Genomic DNA, 13,873 nt, shown 5'->3' on the forward strand with positions numbered 1-13,873 from the left:
GTGGAGGATCAAATTAGCCTGAAAAATTCAGCTGCTGGGAGGAGAGGGCGAGCAGCTGTCAGGGGCAGCAGCGAGATGCACTAATGAACCAGATGAATAGTGCAAAAGCTTGAAAATAAAAACAGGACAGTTGACATTTTTCATCTGTCAAAGCAGGAGATGCATGAAAATACAGTATTCCTGTTTTAACTCCTTAGGGGACATTCAGATTTTTTTTTAACACTGCAGCATTCAAACAAAAGTACTTTTTAATGAATACCTAGTGTAGGAAAATGAGTATCTGTGCATCTATTTAGAATTTCTGCATGTGTATGGATTCTGCCGTTGATTTTTGTTCTTTAAGCCTGCATTTTTAACGTTATTTTCAAGATAAAATATACTGTCATATAAATCCAGGAATTGCCATTATAAGAGTAGCACATTTCTAAAATTATTTTTCTTAGGTGCAGTATTACATTTGTCTCAAAAGTGTTTAAAATACAGTGTTTTCATTTCAAGTTTATTTGAAATTAATATAAAAACTAGATTGGATTTTGGTATCAAATACAAAAGAAGTAGATTAAATTAATTTTTGTAATTTTTCTTCATATTTATTCCCCATAATATCAGTTATCAACAGTGCTTAGGCCATGAACGAGTTAAAGTTATATCTGGAGGACCATAAGACAGATGAGAGCCATTTTCAGCTTGTCCTGTCCCTGCTGAAGCTCACTGAGTAGCACAGCATGGACTAGCGTGTTTCACACACACTCTGCATGTCTGGGGAATGTACACATTGTCCTTCCAAAATCAAACTTATTAGCACATGTAGAAAAGGGTGACTGACTTTGGGGCAGCATTGCGCTCAGAGCAGCATTTGTGCTGCTACGGTTCAGAGATTTAGAAGGTTTTGAACAGAATTCAAAGATTTTAAATGAATTTTTAAGTTTGTAATCCCGCTAAGCACAGTATTTGTCTGCACTTTAAATGTCAAATTATAGTACTGTCTTAAAATAAATATAAGATTCACTAATGTCATTTTAAGTTGCTCATTTCTTTAACAGTGTTCTCCCCCAAAAGGTGCTTATGCTTCTCGGTTATACATGAAAATTGTACTGATATCTGCAGATTGCTAGAGGATATATCTCTAATACATTGCAAGCATCTTTTTGAATAGAGTCTGTCATTCCGCATAAAATTTAGACTACATTTTTTCAAGATTGCTGTCTTTTTTTTTATGTGTTGGATATGAAATAACATTCTGTACCATTTTCTTAATTTTTAAACTGTTCTAAGGTATCTGAGTGCAGTTCCAAAAGCTACTACTGCTATCCAATATTTTAAAAACAAATTGTTGCGTTAGACCATATATTTTTTTCCAGTTAAATAAGATGTGTAATTGTTTTTAACAGGTATTGTGAAATAAATGTCATTTTCATTGTTTTATTTTGTCTTTTGCATTGGGGGCATGGGGAATCTTATGTCTTAATAGCATAAATGGTGGCTGGCTAGTCTAGTGCAAGTAAAATTGAATTATGAGTATAAACTAATTATTACAGTATAAGTATTATTATGATTGGTATTGCACCATAAATCTGTCTGTTGGTTAAGTAAGCACACTGGTTTATGTTAACCATTTTAGAACGGTTGCATTATTAGTTTAAGCAGAGCAGTCAGTTGGAAGTTGGTATGAAATTTTACCATTAAAATAGATTTTCCAGGAAAATGTTCCTTTTCAAAAAAATCAGTGTACATTTAACTATGTAATTTTTTAAAAACAGATGGCTGCACTGCAGAGTCCCTTTTATGGTGACAAAATGAACTTGTACTCTCTGTGCAAGAAGATAGAACAGTGCGACTATCCACCTCTTCCTTCAGATCACTATTCAGAAGAAGTAAGTAATTTTCCTTTCCATGAGCCAGATCCTCAGTTTACGCAAACTGGCATAATTCCAGTTAAATCAATGGAGATATGCTGGTTTATACCATCTAAGGATCTGCCTCATGTCTTTACCTGTGTTGTTGGACTTGCCTAAATATTAAAGTCTATGATGACATTTCTTGTATCCTTTTAAAAATGATTGGGCTTAATGGTTGAAGCAGCACTATTATTTTCTCCTTAATTTCTTTGACTTATTAACAAAGGGTCACTCTTTCTCTATATTATGTGGTGGATTAAAAAAAAATTACTCACAGGTATGATCGATATAGTTGACTTTTCCAGAATACACAATATGTGTTGCATGTCATAATGGGATTGAACCTTATATCTATATTATGTGTTTCTAAAAGCACTATTATATGGGGTTATGTGGCACAATAAATTGGTGGACTAGGCTTTCTTTAGTGATTTAGATAAAAATGAATCTGGTTTAAGTAGCGAGTAAAAATGAGCTTTTTGGTCCCCACCTGATCCCAGTTTATCTCTATTATAAATTTTACCACACACTTTGGCACAATTGGCGCTCTTCAAACAAGTAGTAACAGGGGATTTTCAAGTTAGGATTGAAGGGCATTAGCAGAGCTGTGTTGGAGAAACATACCCCCAGAATGGCTGGCTCAAGCCAATGCTGATAGTTTTTTCACTAGCATCAGTGCTCCAGATTTTGATGTTTTTATTTATTTATTTATTTATTTATTTTTAAAGGCAGTAAAAGAAAAGAAAAGCAAAAGGAGAGGGCAAAATAAATGCAAATATTTTTTCTAAACCATCATGATCTGATATGAGAAAAGTATAAATGAGTATTTGTTAACGCACTGAAATGCCAGTATTGAAATACTTTCCCACTTTGAAACAAATGGGGCAAAGTGATAAAAGCTGCAAACCAGAGAAGAGGTATTAGCAACTAATTCTAATTTAATTCAATCTCCATGAATTAAAGATTATGTTGAAAATGCATATAAACACTACATCTGAAATATTTTTAATAAACATAAAGCTTTGTACTACTTTGCTTAGGGAATGGAAGTTGTAATTCTGCACCTTGAATCTATTGTTTTCAGAGACAGGAACTATTAATAAAAGATTGCTGTCCATTTTTGTTTTGCTTTGTCATATTTATGATGACAATGTTTTCCTTTCTGAATAAAAACTGGACTTAAAAAAGATAAATCAGAATGCTTTTACAAAGGATGTAATGATGATCTAGCTATCCTTTTTGTAGCTTATACAGCATATTTGTTTGTGGCTTTCCAATTAATAGTTTTACATTGACCATTTTTAATTATTATTTTTTATAGAATACAAATGTGGCACTTCATATAACCAACTTCAGAACTGGAGGTCTAGAAATACAGTAGGGTGTGAACAATAATGCAAAATGATAGCAAAAATGTCAGGGGCCGTTCTTTGTTGTGTCATTCATGCTGTCTTCCTTTTTCCATGAAGCGCATGAATATTTCACATATCGGCATCCTCATCCTCTATTCTTCTTGACTAATTTTCAGACTGTCTGAATTTGCATTTCACATGGTAGCTGATTAGGAGATGCCGAGTGCAGCAGTGAAGCCTCAGCAGGCGGTTACCATGGTGACCTTCAGCAGGATTTTAATGATGATACCACTAGTGGTTCGTTGAAGTCGGCCTGCCTGCAGGGCTACTTCATTGCAGCTAAGTGTGAAGTTGGATATGCGGATTCTCAGCCAAGGGGCAAATATCAAAGTCTGGCCCAGATAGAAGGTCTTAGAGTGGGAAAGGGAAATGGATTCCACCTTTTACTTACTCTGTATAGTTTCCAGTTTTGAAAAGCAATACAAAGCAAAATGTGTTATATTTTCTTCATTACAACACAGACGTGCTCACGTACATTGGATAAATCAATTGTTTTTAAAATCATTTGGAATACTAGTGTTTTGTGAGTGCTTTGTGACAGACTAAAAGAGCAAGAGCTACAATATCCTTTATAAATATGGGAAATAATTACTTAACAAAATCAGTGAAATATATATAAAGTATTAACAGAGAATGTAATAATGTTACTTTGATCTGTTGTGACATAAAAAATCTTACCTAGTATCAAAACCCTTTGAAAAATTGGTATGTTAGTAAATGACTTTTTTCCCAGAAAAAGTAGCTTTTAATTTAAATGAAAACACTGTGCAGACTTGGAACTGCTGAAGAAGAAACATACAGACTAAGTGTTATATGTCAGATTACAGTAATGTCCTAGAATTTTCTTCTGCACCAGAAAATGTAGACCTCAGACCTTTATTTGGGTTGGAAGTGCACTCAGATGAGCGGTAAAGATTAGAGATTACTGAACTCTGAAGCCCATTTGAATGCCTGATATTCTGTAAGAATTAATTTGATAAAAGAATAAATTCACTATGCCCCAGTCTATGCATACTCACTAATAGGAGTATAAAAATCTTAGTTACAAAATGTAAGACATCTGTTAAAAAAACATTTCCTGTATGCTAATTTTAATTAGTTCTGAGATAAAACAGGCATTTAAAATTGCAGTATCTAATAATTGAAGTAATTTTATTATAGTGCTGTCTTTTATTTTAATGAACCACATCTGTGTCTTGAGACCACAGCTTCATAGAAAGTTATCCAAAGATACACGTTGATAGATTTTCACTTTTGTATCTTCATCCTGAATTCTCATAGCTATAAAGTGCTGACCAATAAAATTCCAGTAGAAGTTGTGACATATTGCCCCACAAATAGAATTGCAGATCAAGATTTTCAAGTGGCTAGTAACTTTGGGTATCTTAAAATTTGGGTCTCCAACTTTGGGGATACCTTAAAAATGTCTGACAAGCAGGTCTGTTGTGAAAATGAAACTCCTTCACAGTGTCTCCTGTTGGATAACCAGAATAACTAACCACTGTTAAACGCATGGCCACAGCACCTATCACATTGCTTTACGTGATGGGGTGTGGCGAAGAACTTTATAGGGCTGATTTAGAACTGATTTAGAGCACTTTGTGATTTCTGAAGAGTACATGACCAGCTAGCCTAACTGATAGGGATTCCATACACTCCTAAGTGATGCCCAGCAGTATTTGGCTGTAATAAAGCTGGCAGATCCAGAGTTGCAGTATTGTCTGCCAGTTTTCCTGCTTGTGCTGAGAGAGTGGGCACCAATAATTTCCCCTGCTCTGAAGAACAATTTTTATCATTTAAAACTGGAGTCTTTACCAGAATTTCAGGTTCTCAGTGCCAAGGTCTTCCCTTTTGTAGTTTTTAGTCTTTTTCCTGACTTGAGGGACACTTACTTATTTGGTGGCTGACAAACCTGTTAAAGCTAAAGAAAATGTGTGTTACTGCTACCTGTCAGGCTAAGCTTCAGGCTAAAGGCAGTCACTGTGCTAAGTGCACAGGAGAGGTTAAGCAGCAGAATCAGCCAAAGAAAGATGCAGCATGGAGATGCAACAGGAGATCCGTCCAGCACAGTCACAGCCCTGGTCTGCTTTCAGCGCTGTGCCTGACGGCCATCCAGTGCCTGACAGGACAACATTACTTTCCTTCACTATAGCCTATTGACATTAGAATCCCAGTGTTTATTCCCAGGGTTTTTTCAATCTTTGCTGGTTCATCCATAGTTTTATGAGTACCAGAGGCTTTCCGTAGCTATTAAAATAGATGCTCCTGATAGTGGGAAAAGAAGCTAGCATCCTGCATCATGCAGTCTTCATTCCTTTCACAAAAGATTGGTATAACAATCCTTATGCTCCTGCGTTTACAAAATGCTTCATGGTCATAGCATTTTATCTCTGTGAAATGAGAATGAATATTTTACTTTTCACGATGTTGGGCACTTACCATGAACCCTGGTGATTCCAAAGTCCCAGTTTGTTCTTTAATGTACAGATGAACACTAGTAGACAGCTCAACCCTGAACTTTTCTGTCTCAGGATAGATTCTCACATATTCTTGATCTGTCAGAAAAGGTTTATCAGATCCAGCAATTATCAGCAAGGATCAAGCTGTAGATACAGACTCTTGACCTAAAGAAGTGTTTTTGTGGTATTCATAATGTGGTTTCCTATAAGGCAATCTCAGTGGGCCCAAAGTTTATCATTGATCTCAAGGCACGAGGACTCATGCACTGTATTGAAATGACAGATAGCTCCTACATATATTGACTTGCTGGTGGCCCCGAGCTACCAGCTCATTTCTGAAGGTTCACATTCCTCCAAACCAAACTGCAGTAGCCACTGGTGTGTTCTGGCTAGGATGGGGGGGGGAGTACATACAAAGGAGCTTTGCACAAAAGGCATATGTCTCTTCAGGAAGTCTCCATACAAACATTTTCTAGAAATGAGGCAATTATGGTATGTACTGAAAAGTTCCAGAGATATGAAGTTGCAAAAAGTGGACAATCAGGACATCGAATATCCTATATATTTGAAAATACTTATAAACAGTTGTGGCTAGAAAGGATGGTTAGAGCTAAAAAGATAGTTGATCAGTGGTGCCATTATGCCTATTGATCCTCCTTATAGTGACTCTCCATGTCCACTTCTGAAGCTTTGTACCATTACACAGTATGTCTGTGTTAACAGTAGTAATTTCACAGGGAGATGTTATTATAATCACTGTACCAAGATACTGGGACTGAAATACAGATTTTCAGGTAGATAGAAGTTCAACTTGCTTAAGAAATTAATAAAAATACCATGTAGTCAAGCAGGGATTATGGATCTGTGGGTGTAAATTTTACCATCCTTCTGATACAAACACCTCCATGCATAGGCTGCAGCATGAAAGAAGGCATAGAGTGACCTTCCTAAGCAAGGCTCCCTACCCTTTTCATATTTAAATCTCCTTTGAAGACAGACTTCTTTTATGTTGCCTATAGTGGATCTACCTGACACTATTAAATGGAAGAAAATAAAAGAACATGATGCTTTCCATTTCCTCTACTCCTACCTATATAGGCTCCAGTCCTGCACGGACTTAGGCATGAGTTTATGCACTATGAGTAGTCCTATCGGCTTCTCCCAGGGTGAATTAAGCATCTTTGTAAATCTTTGCAGGATCAGGCCCATATTTTTTTTTTTTTAAACGTTACATTTGATATCTTTGTATTTTTCTTACAAATGGGGTTTGGTCACAGGGTTCTTTTTGCAGTGCTGGGGGCTTGATTCCTCTGCAGTTCTCTTCCTGCTGGTTTTGTATGCTGTCTGAGCTGCTCTGCATTTGGCCTGGCTAATTTGCCGATCCGCCTGCCCTGTCGCTCACGATATGGTCCACCTATTTATTCCATGTGGGATTTTAGACTCCTTTCTTGTATCTTTTGCATTGCAGAATGGCAGCTTTTTATGATTAAAAAGAAATAGGCTTATATTTTATGAACTTCAGCATTTTCCCCTCCAAATGATTTAGCCCAATTGTTCTCTTTTGTTAATGGAACAGTGCACTTTATATTGGCTGTGAGAAGCAGTACAATTTCTTTTACATTCCCATGATTATTATAGTTGAAGTGGCTAATGCATTTAAAAGATTCTATTACCAAATCTACTGTAATTAATTTTTGTTTAAAAAAAAATAAAAACATCTCTAGTCCTTAAATAGACCACTACATTTTCAACGCTAAATTAAATATATCACTCCAAAATATTTTACATTTAACAAAATATTGAAATTCTCCTTTCAAAGTGAATGTACTTTCTGGATACTGTATATGTGTCATCAAATGAAAAAAATTACATAGATATGACATTAAGTTTGAGAATTTCAGTGTGCAAAACTCAGAAAATGTAAAAAATTAAGTGCAATATTGTTAAGTTAGGTCTTGAATTTTCTGACTTCTGTGCATTTAGTTCATTTAACATCCTTGTTGAGTTTTTTTTAAAGAGAATTGTGCCACTGTAGTCTGAAGGCATATTTGAATATGCAGTTTATCATACCTCTGAATAATCATGGAGTGAGAGAGCCACTATTCTTGGTGTCCAGGCAGAGGTTCCTAAAGGCACTGCTGTTTTTGGTGCAGTAATCACAATTATAGTTTTACAGTAATTGTACCTGCATATATTATATACAAGTATTTTTGATGGTAAGGATGACCTGGAAAGATTTGACAAAATGTCAGGGTGGATCACAAATTTATGACTGTGATAAGGAGATCCAGGAGGATTTGACACAGTGGTTAGGAGAAAAGTGTAGGAGAAATTTTGTATCTGGTAATTGCTGGTAAGGGCTAGTATTCTAATAAGCAAGCTCTAGGGAAGCACGTTTCAGAGTGCAGACTGCCTTGGAGAATATGTAAAATTTGAAATAGATGACAAATTTGCTCCATCAGAAAGGTCACTGAACTGACTGGATACCTTCTAATATCACCTGAAAGAAATTGGGGAGAGCAGAAGAATCCTAATAATTTCTCACCTTCCAAATAGGACCATAGAGTACCTAGAAGTTCCAGTAGCCTTTCTTCTGCATTCCAGGCCATCTTTTTCTAAATTCTGTTGACTCTGAGGGGCTCAGTGGATTTGGGGGCTTGTCATGAACATACTGTGTAGTCTAATGGTAGAGATGTGTATGCTCTCACATAGAGGTGTGCTTGTGTATGTTTCTGTCTGGAAGTTGTGCACTTAATTCAATAAGAAAAAAATAGAGCCTACTCTAACGGCCTTTAAAGTATTGTTCATTCTATGACAAACTCCCTGTATCGATCTAGTCATTACCATGACTCAGTTTCTGCATTCTAGGATATAAGGCCCCAGTCCTCAAACAACACACACAAGTCACACTATTGAATTCATATGAGTAGTTCAAAATAGGACTACATGTATGTGTGAAGTTACTCATGTGTGCACAGGATGGGGTCTTAAATCCCCACTTTCCCTGGGGAGGTACTATAAAATGTCATAAAAGTGAAAAGATTACCCGATGTGTATAGTAAATCTGAATGTAGTACTGCCACAGTTTCAGCCAGTCTTACTTAATTTAAGAACTTGAGAAAGCACTACTAACACTTGTCAGCTGATATTATTTATTGGCTTCCTTATACATTATTGTTTTCCTTTTCTAGCTGCGACAATTAGTTAACATATGTATCAACCCGGATCCAGAGAGGCGACCAGACATAGCCTATGTCTATGATGTAGCGAAACGTATGCATGCACACACTGCAAGCAGCTAAAAGAGCATGAAGAGAAGAACCAGAAATTTTCAAGTATTTATGTGCAAATCCTCCCACTCCTTTTTACATCCGTGTTACATAAATGTAATATTTCAGAGCTGACTGATGTGCTTTGAATTGTGAACCAGTTTACACACAAGCTTCATGAGGTGGTTTGTTTGTTTGTTTGTTTTTGTTTTTACCAATTTGTAGTTTAAAAATATAGGGTAAAATGGTAAATGAGAGAGAGATTTAAAATGTAAAGGATGATATAGAAAATTGTGGTTTCCGAAAGCTTTAAAAATAGTGATTTCAGATGTATTTTCCTGTTAATAACAAAATTTCATTCAGTTGGATGTTCAATTCTAAAACATCATAGCACTGCAGTTTTGCACGATATGGATATTAGGCTTATTACCTTAAAACAAAATGTCTGACTCTATCTCACTTTTTTAATAACTTATGGAAGTTATGAATCAGCACAGTTAATGAATTTATTTTAATTTTTGTTCTACGAGGGAAATAATTAGAACAATTTATTGTATTTTATGATGAATTGTAGTTTACAGTTTTGCTTCTAAAAATGTAGATTGAAATCATCTGATTAGCTGTTTTGCTAAAATGCAATTGCTAAATGTGGAAAAAAAAATTGGGGGGGCAAAATTGTCAGACACTGAAAAATCTCTGTAACCTATCCCTTTTCCTTGAGTTATTGTGGCTTAAATGAACCCAGAAAATTGGCTTTAAGGGTTGGTTTGGCCAGTGTAAACTCCAAACCTGCAATTTGATTGGTACGGCTGCCATCACACCTGTACAGCACTCCATTTACTTCAGTGGGGCTCTGCAATCAGATCCTAAAACCCTTTCGGGCCCCTGTTGTGGTAAGTGGGGTTTGTCTACACATGCACATGCCTGTCTAAACAGGTCTGTTTGAGGAAGAGGGCCTTAAGTTACAATGCTGCAGGGATTTCCGTTTGTGGAGGTGTTTGTAGATTTTGTTTTTAAATCCTTTGGATGACTTTACTGTACTATATTTTTAATTCCTTTTTAAAATACATTTTTAATCCAGAAACCTATTGGACAAAATACAATTGTCCACTTAATACAAACATACGCTTTCCAAAATACCTGATTTTATGGTATCTGCCCTATCTTTTATTTTATCTACCCTAAAAACATGGTTTTATAGTCTGTAAAAGTTACTTTAGCTTTTGTATTTAAAGAAAAAAAAATCAATGCTGCTTTATTTGTGCAGTCAGTGTATTTGCTGATTATACTTTAAAATGGTGTCATTTTACCAATATTTTATCTGAGTTCAAAAGTAAATTCAAAATATGTTGGTTAAACTTTGTATTGGTCACTGTTTATGCATGAATGATTTGTTTTATTGGGAAGTGAAAGTAAGAATACACAATACGTTGTACCTATAAATGTTGATGAAAATTTGTCCAATTTCTCTGAATTTCAAGACCATATTGTTAAGCAAACACACAAAGCTGTCAAAGTGGTTCATTGCTATAAGGTTGGCGATGAGAATTTTATTGATACCAGCTTTATTGTTGAAATGTAGTTAGTTAAATATTTTTTATACAAAAAGTTAAGAAAAAAAAGTAAAAATTGAGTACTTACATGTAAATATTGGTTCTGTATACATTCAGTTCACTGTGCATTCAACATTTCTATCTGTTGTTTTTCCACATTTCCTTTATTAAAAAAGTTCGCATAGACAGTATAATGAACATAGACAGTATAATGAGCAGCAATAGTTTTGTTTCTTATTCTTTTTGATTTGACATAATTCAGAAACAATAAGAACCCAGCTATAGATTTATAGACAAGTTTCACCATATAAAATGAAGAAAAGACATCCTATTGAAAATTATTTGTTTGCAAAAATGCAATTTTTTTTATACATGTGGGACAGATCCTCAGCTGCTTGAAACTAGTGTAGCTGCATTTATTCAAGTCAGCTGAGACTCTGGGCTATAATTTAATGTCAAAGATGCTTTGTTGTAGGATGAATCCTCAGTTTTTCATCTAACTGGTGTGTGTGTGTGTGTGTGTGTGTGTGTGTGTGTGTGTGTGTGTGTGTGTGTGTGTGTGTGTGTGTGTGTGTGTGTGTGTGTGTGTGTGTGTGTGTGTGTGTGTGTGTGTGTGTGTGTGTGTACACTGAATGTAATCTTTTGAGGCTGCATTGGGACTACTCAGATGAGTAAAATTATTCATCTGTAAATGTTGGCAGGATTGGGCCCATATCTTGCCTGTCTCTGTCTGGCAACCTTTACACCGAGATTCCACTGAATATATCAAATAATTTATAGTTCTTGGTGACTATGATGTTCCATAAGATTTGAAATTAAATGAAATAGTTTGTGCTAAAATGGGGAGCAGAGTAGTATTTGCTTGACCGCCAGCAATAGGTGTTAATTTGCAAAAATATTAGTCATTCTTTTAATCTATTATTTCTGATAAACATAATATTTACAAGGGTTGAAAAAATTGTACACAATGAAGTTATTTCTATAAGATAGTCTATTTATTTTAACCTCTACTTAAGTCAAATATGCACATCACTTTTCCTGAAGAAACTAATATTTTAGGTAGAAATTATTTCTGGAAGGCTGCATGGTAAGAAAATTATGGCAATGCTTGAGTTGGCAAATACACATCAAAAACATTAAGGCTATTTTTTGGTATCGATTTAACCTTATGTTAAGTAAAATAAGTAATTACTCTGATTTTAAAAGCAGTAAAATGAATGATATAGAGATGATTGAGTTAAATCTTAGATGTTGTAAACAATTACCTAATGAAGATGAAAATGCTGAGCAGCCTAGTGTCAGATATTAAAGTTTACAAAGGGTAAATGAAGTTTACCCCTGCTTTAAGGGTCAGGTTCTGCAGCTTACTCACACTAAGTAGTACTTAATGTAAATATATAGAACCACTCATGTAAGTAAAGACTGTAGAATCTATCCCTTAATAAAGTGCCTAACAGCATACGAGAATTACAAAATAAGTAATAATGATTACAACCATTTCATGAGTGCCTTACCACTTAAATAGCTTCTATTACAAAACACCATTCTAGTTGCCACATACTGTAGGTGTTGTTAACATTTACTATGATATTTATTTTACAAGTTGCATTAAATGCTTTTTCTTTGAAATGAATGTATTATGTTATAACAAAAATATGTAATTATTCTCTGCCTTGTATTTCAATAGTACTGTAATATTATTGTCTTCCTTTGTGAAATATGGTATTTTGTTGTGCTTTGAATGCCCTTGCTGAAAAGTTTGCCCTTGGTCTTAAACTACTTTGCTGTACAATATCCTAATATAAATAAAACATACAAAAATTAAATATAATATAAAAACTATAGTGCATCCATGATAATTTATGGAGCCTTTCCTTTTACAGATAGGTAACATCTAGTAATATCCATATCCTGTGAATAATCTACTACTGCCCGTAGTTGATCATAGATGAGAGTTACTGAATGGTGCAAGAGAATGTTTTAAAATCTTTATAACATAAATCAAAAGTGCAGAAAATATTACAGCAGGCATGTTCATGATTGCACAAATGTAATGCTTTTAGGTAATACTTTTAAAAGAGTATTTTAAATTAAAATTAGGGCATATGTGAAAATCATAAAAAATACATATATCATAAAAAGGCACTAAAGCCCCAATCCTGCAAGCTACTGCATGTGGGTGGATCCTTCTGCCTTCTTGGAGTTCCACTCATTTTCAACGGGCGTCTTGTGCACACAGGTTGAATAAATAGTAACTGCTGTACAGTGTATGCAAATAACATCTCTATTTATTCAACATACCAATTAGACCTTTATATTTCACTGTTCTGTATTGCAAATTACTGTCTTTATTTCTTTTCTGTACAGTTCAGTTGTTCAGATATTAATAAGATTGGTAGTCTGACCGTTTAAGTGTTTCTTTTTAATGGATAGGAATTTTACAAAATATAGCGGATGTATTAAAAAAAAACATTAAAAGTGTCTGAGAAGGCTTGTGTTTCATTAATGTGCATAATAAAGATAGCCCTAAAGGGCAATAGTCTTGGTAGCTGCTTGGAAGTGGGGAAGATAGTGGGATCGCCTGTATCCAGTATGGTTTTCTGCAGCAATTCTCCACCCTTAATCTCCACTTTAGTTGCTGCAGAGTATTGTTGGATTGGGGTCCTGGCAAAAAAACGGTATTGGGGAGACTGAGTTTGGTGCTGAGTGGAAAGTGCTGTGATTTACAGAGCTGGGTGAGGGGACTCTGGAAGTCGATTCAGGAAGGATCGTAATTTATTAGTTGAACTAGAGTGTATCTGTTAGAAAAGCATCCAATCTTGTTTTAAAAATTGCCAGTGATGGAGAATCCACCAGGATCCTTGATAAATTGTTCAAATGATTAATTACTTTCACTCTTAAAACTTTACACCTTATTTCTAGTTTGAATTTGTCTAGGTTCAACTTCCAACCGTTGGATTTTGTTATACCTTTGTCTGCTAGATTGAAGAGCCCTCTATTATCAATTTCTTTTCCCCACATAGGTATTTATAGACTGTGATTAAGTCACTCCTTAATGTTCTCTGTGATAAATTAAATAGATTGAACTCCTTGAGAGTCAGGGGGCTGGGCCTAATTTGGGAGATAGGGTTCTGGGTGGTGGATTTTTAGATTACTGATCTCTCCATTACTTGTAACACCATATAACAATCAGTATCCTAGGCCAATCCAACCACTTCTAATCCCTATATTTAACCAGTAAGGAAGTTACATATTCCTAAACTTCACTCTTAGTGGGTTTGT

The 13,873-nt window shown here is 35.1% G+C and overlaps 1 protein-coding gene across 1 annotated transcript in view; it reads left to right on the top strand.

Annotated features, from left to right (window-relative positions):
* NEK7 (NIMA related kinase 7) overlaps positions 1-13,072 on the top strand; it is a 119,347-nt gene extending 106,275 nt beyond the window's left edge. The window contains exons 9-10 of the mRNA XM_067538294.1: positions 1,761-1,874; positions 8,961-13,072. Coding sequence (XP_067394395.1) covers positions 1,761-1,874; positions 8,961-9,071 — 225 coding nt within the window. The 3' untranslated portion in view covers positions 9,072-13,072. The remainder of the gene's footprint in view (positions 1-1,760; positions 1,875-8,960) is intronic.
* Positions 13,073-13,873: the final 801 nt, after the last annotated feature.

The sequence above is a fragment of the Emydura macquarii genome, unplaced genomic scaffold (genome assembly GCF_026122565.2).
Source record: "Emydura macquarii macquarii isolate MOO-44397 ecotype Brisbane River unplaced genomic scaffold, CSIRO-AGI_Emac_v2 contig_480, whole genome shotgun sequence".
Taxonomy (NCBI): Eukaryota; Metazoa; Chordata; order Testudines; family Chelidae; genus Emydura; species Emydura macquarii.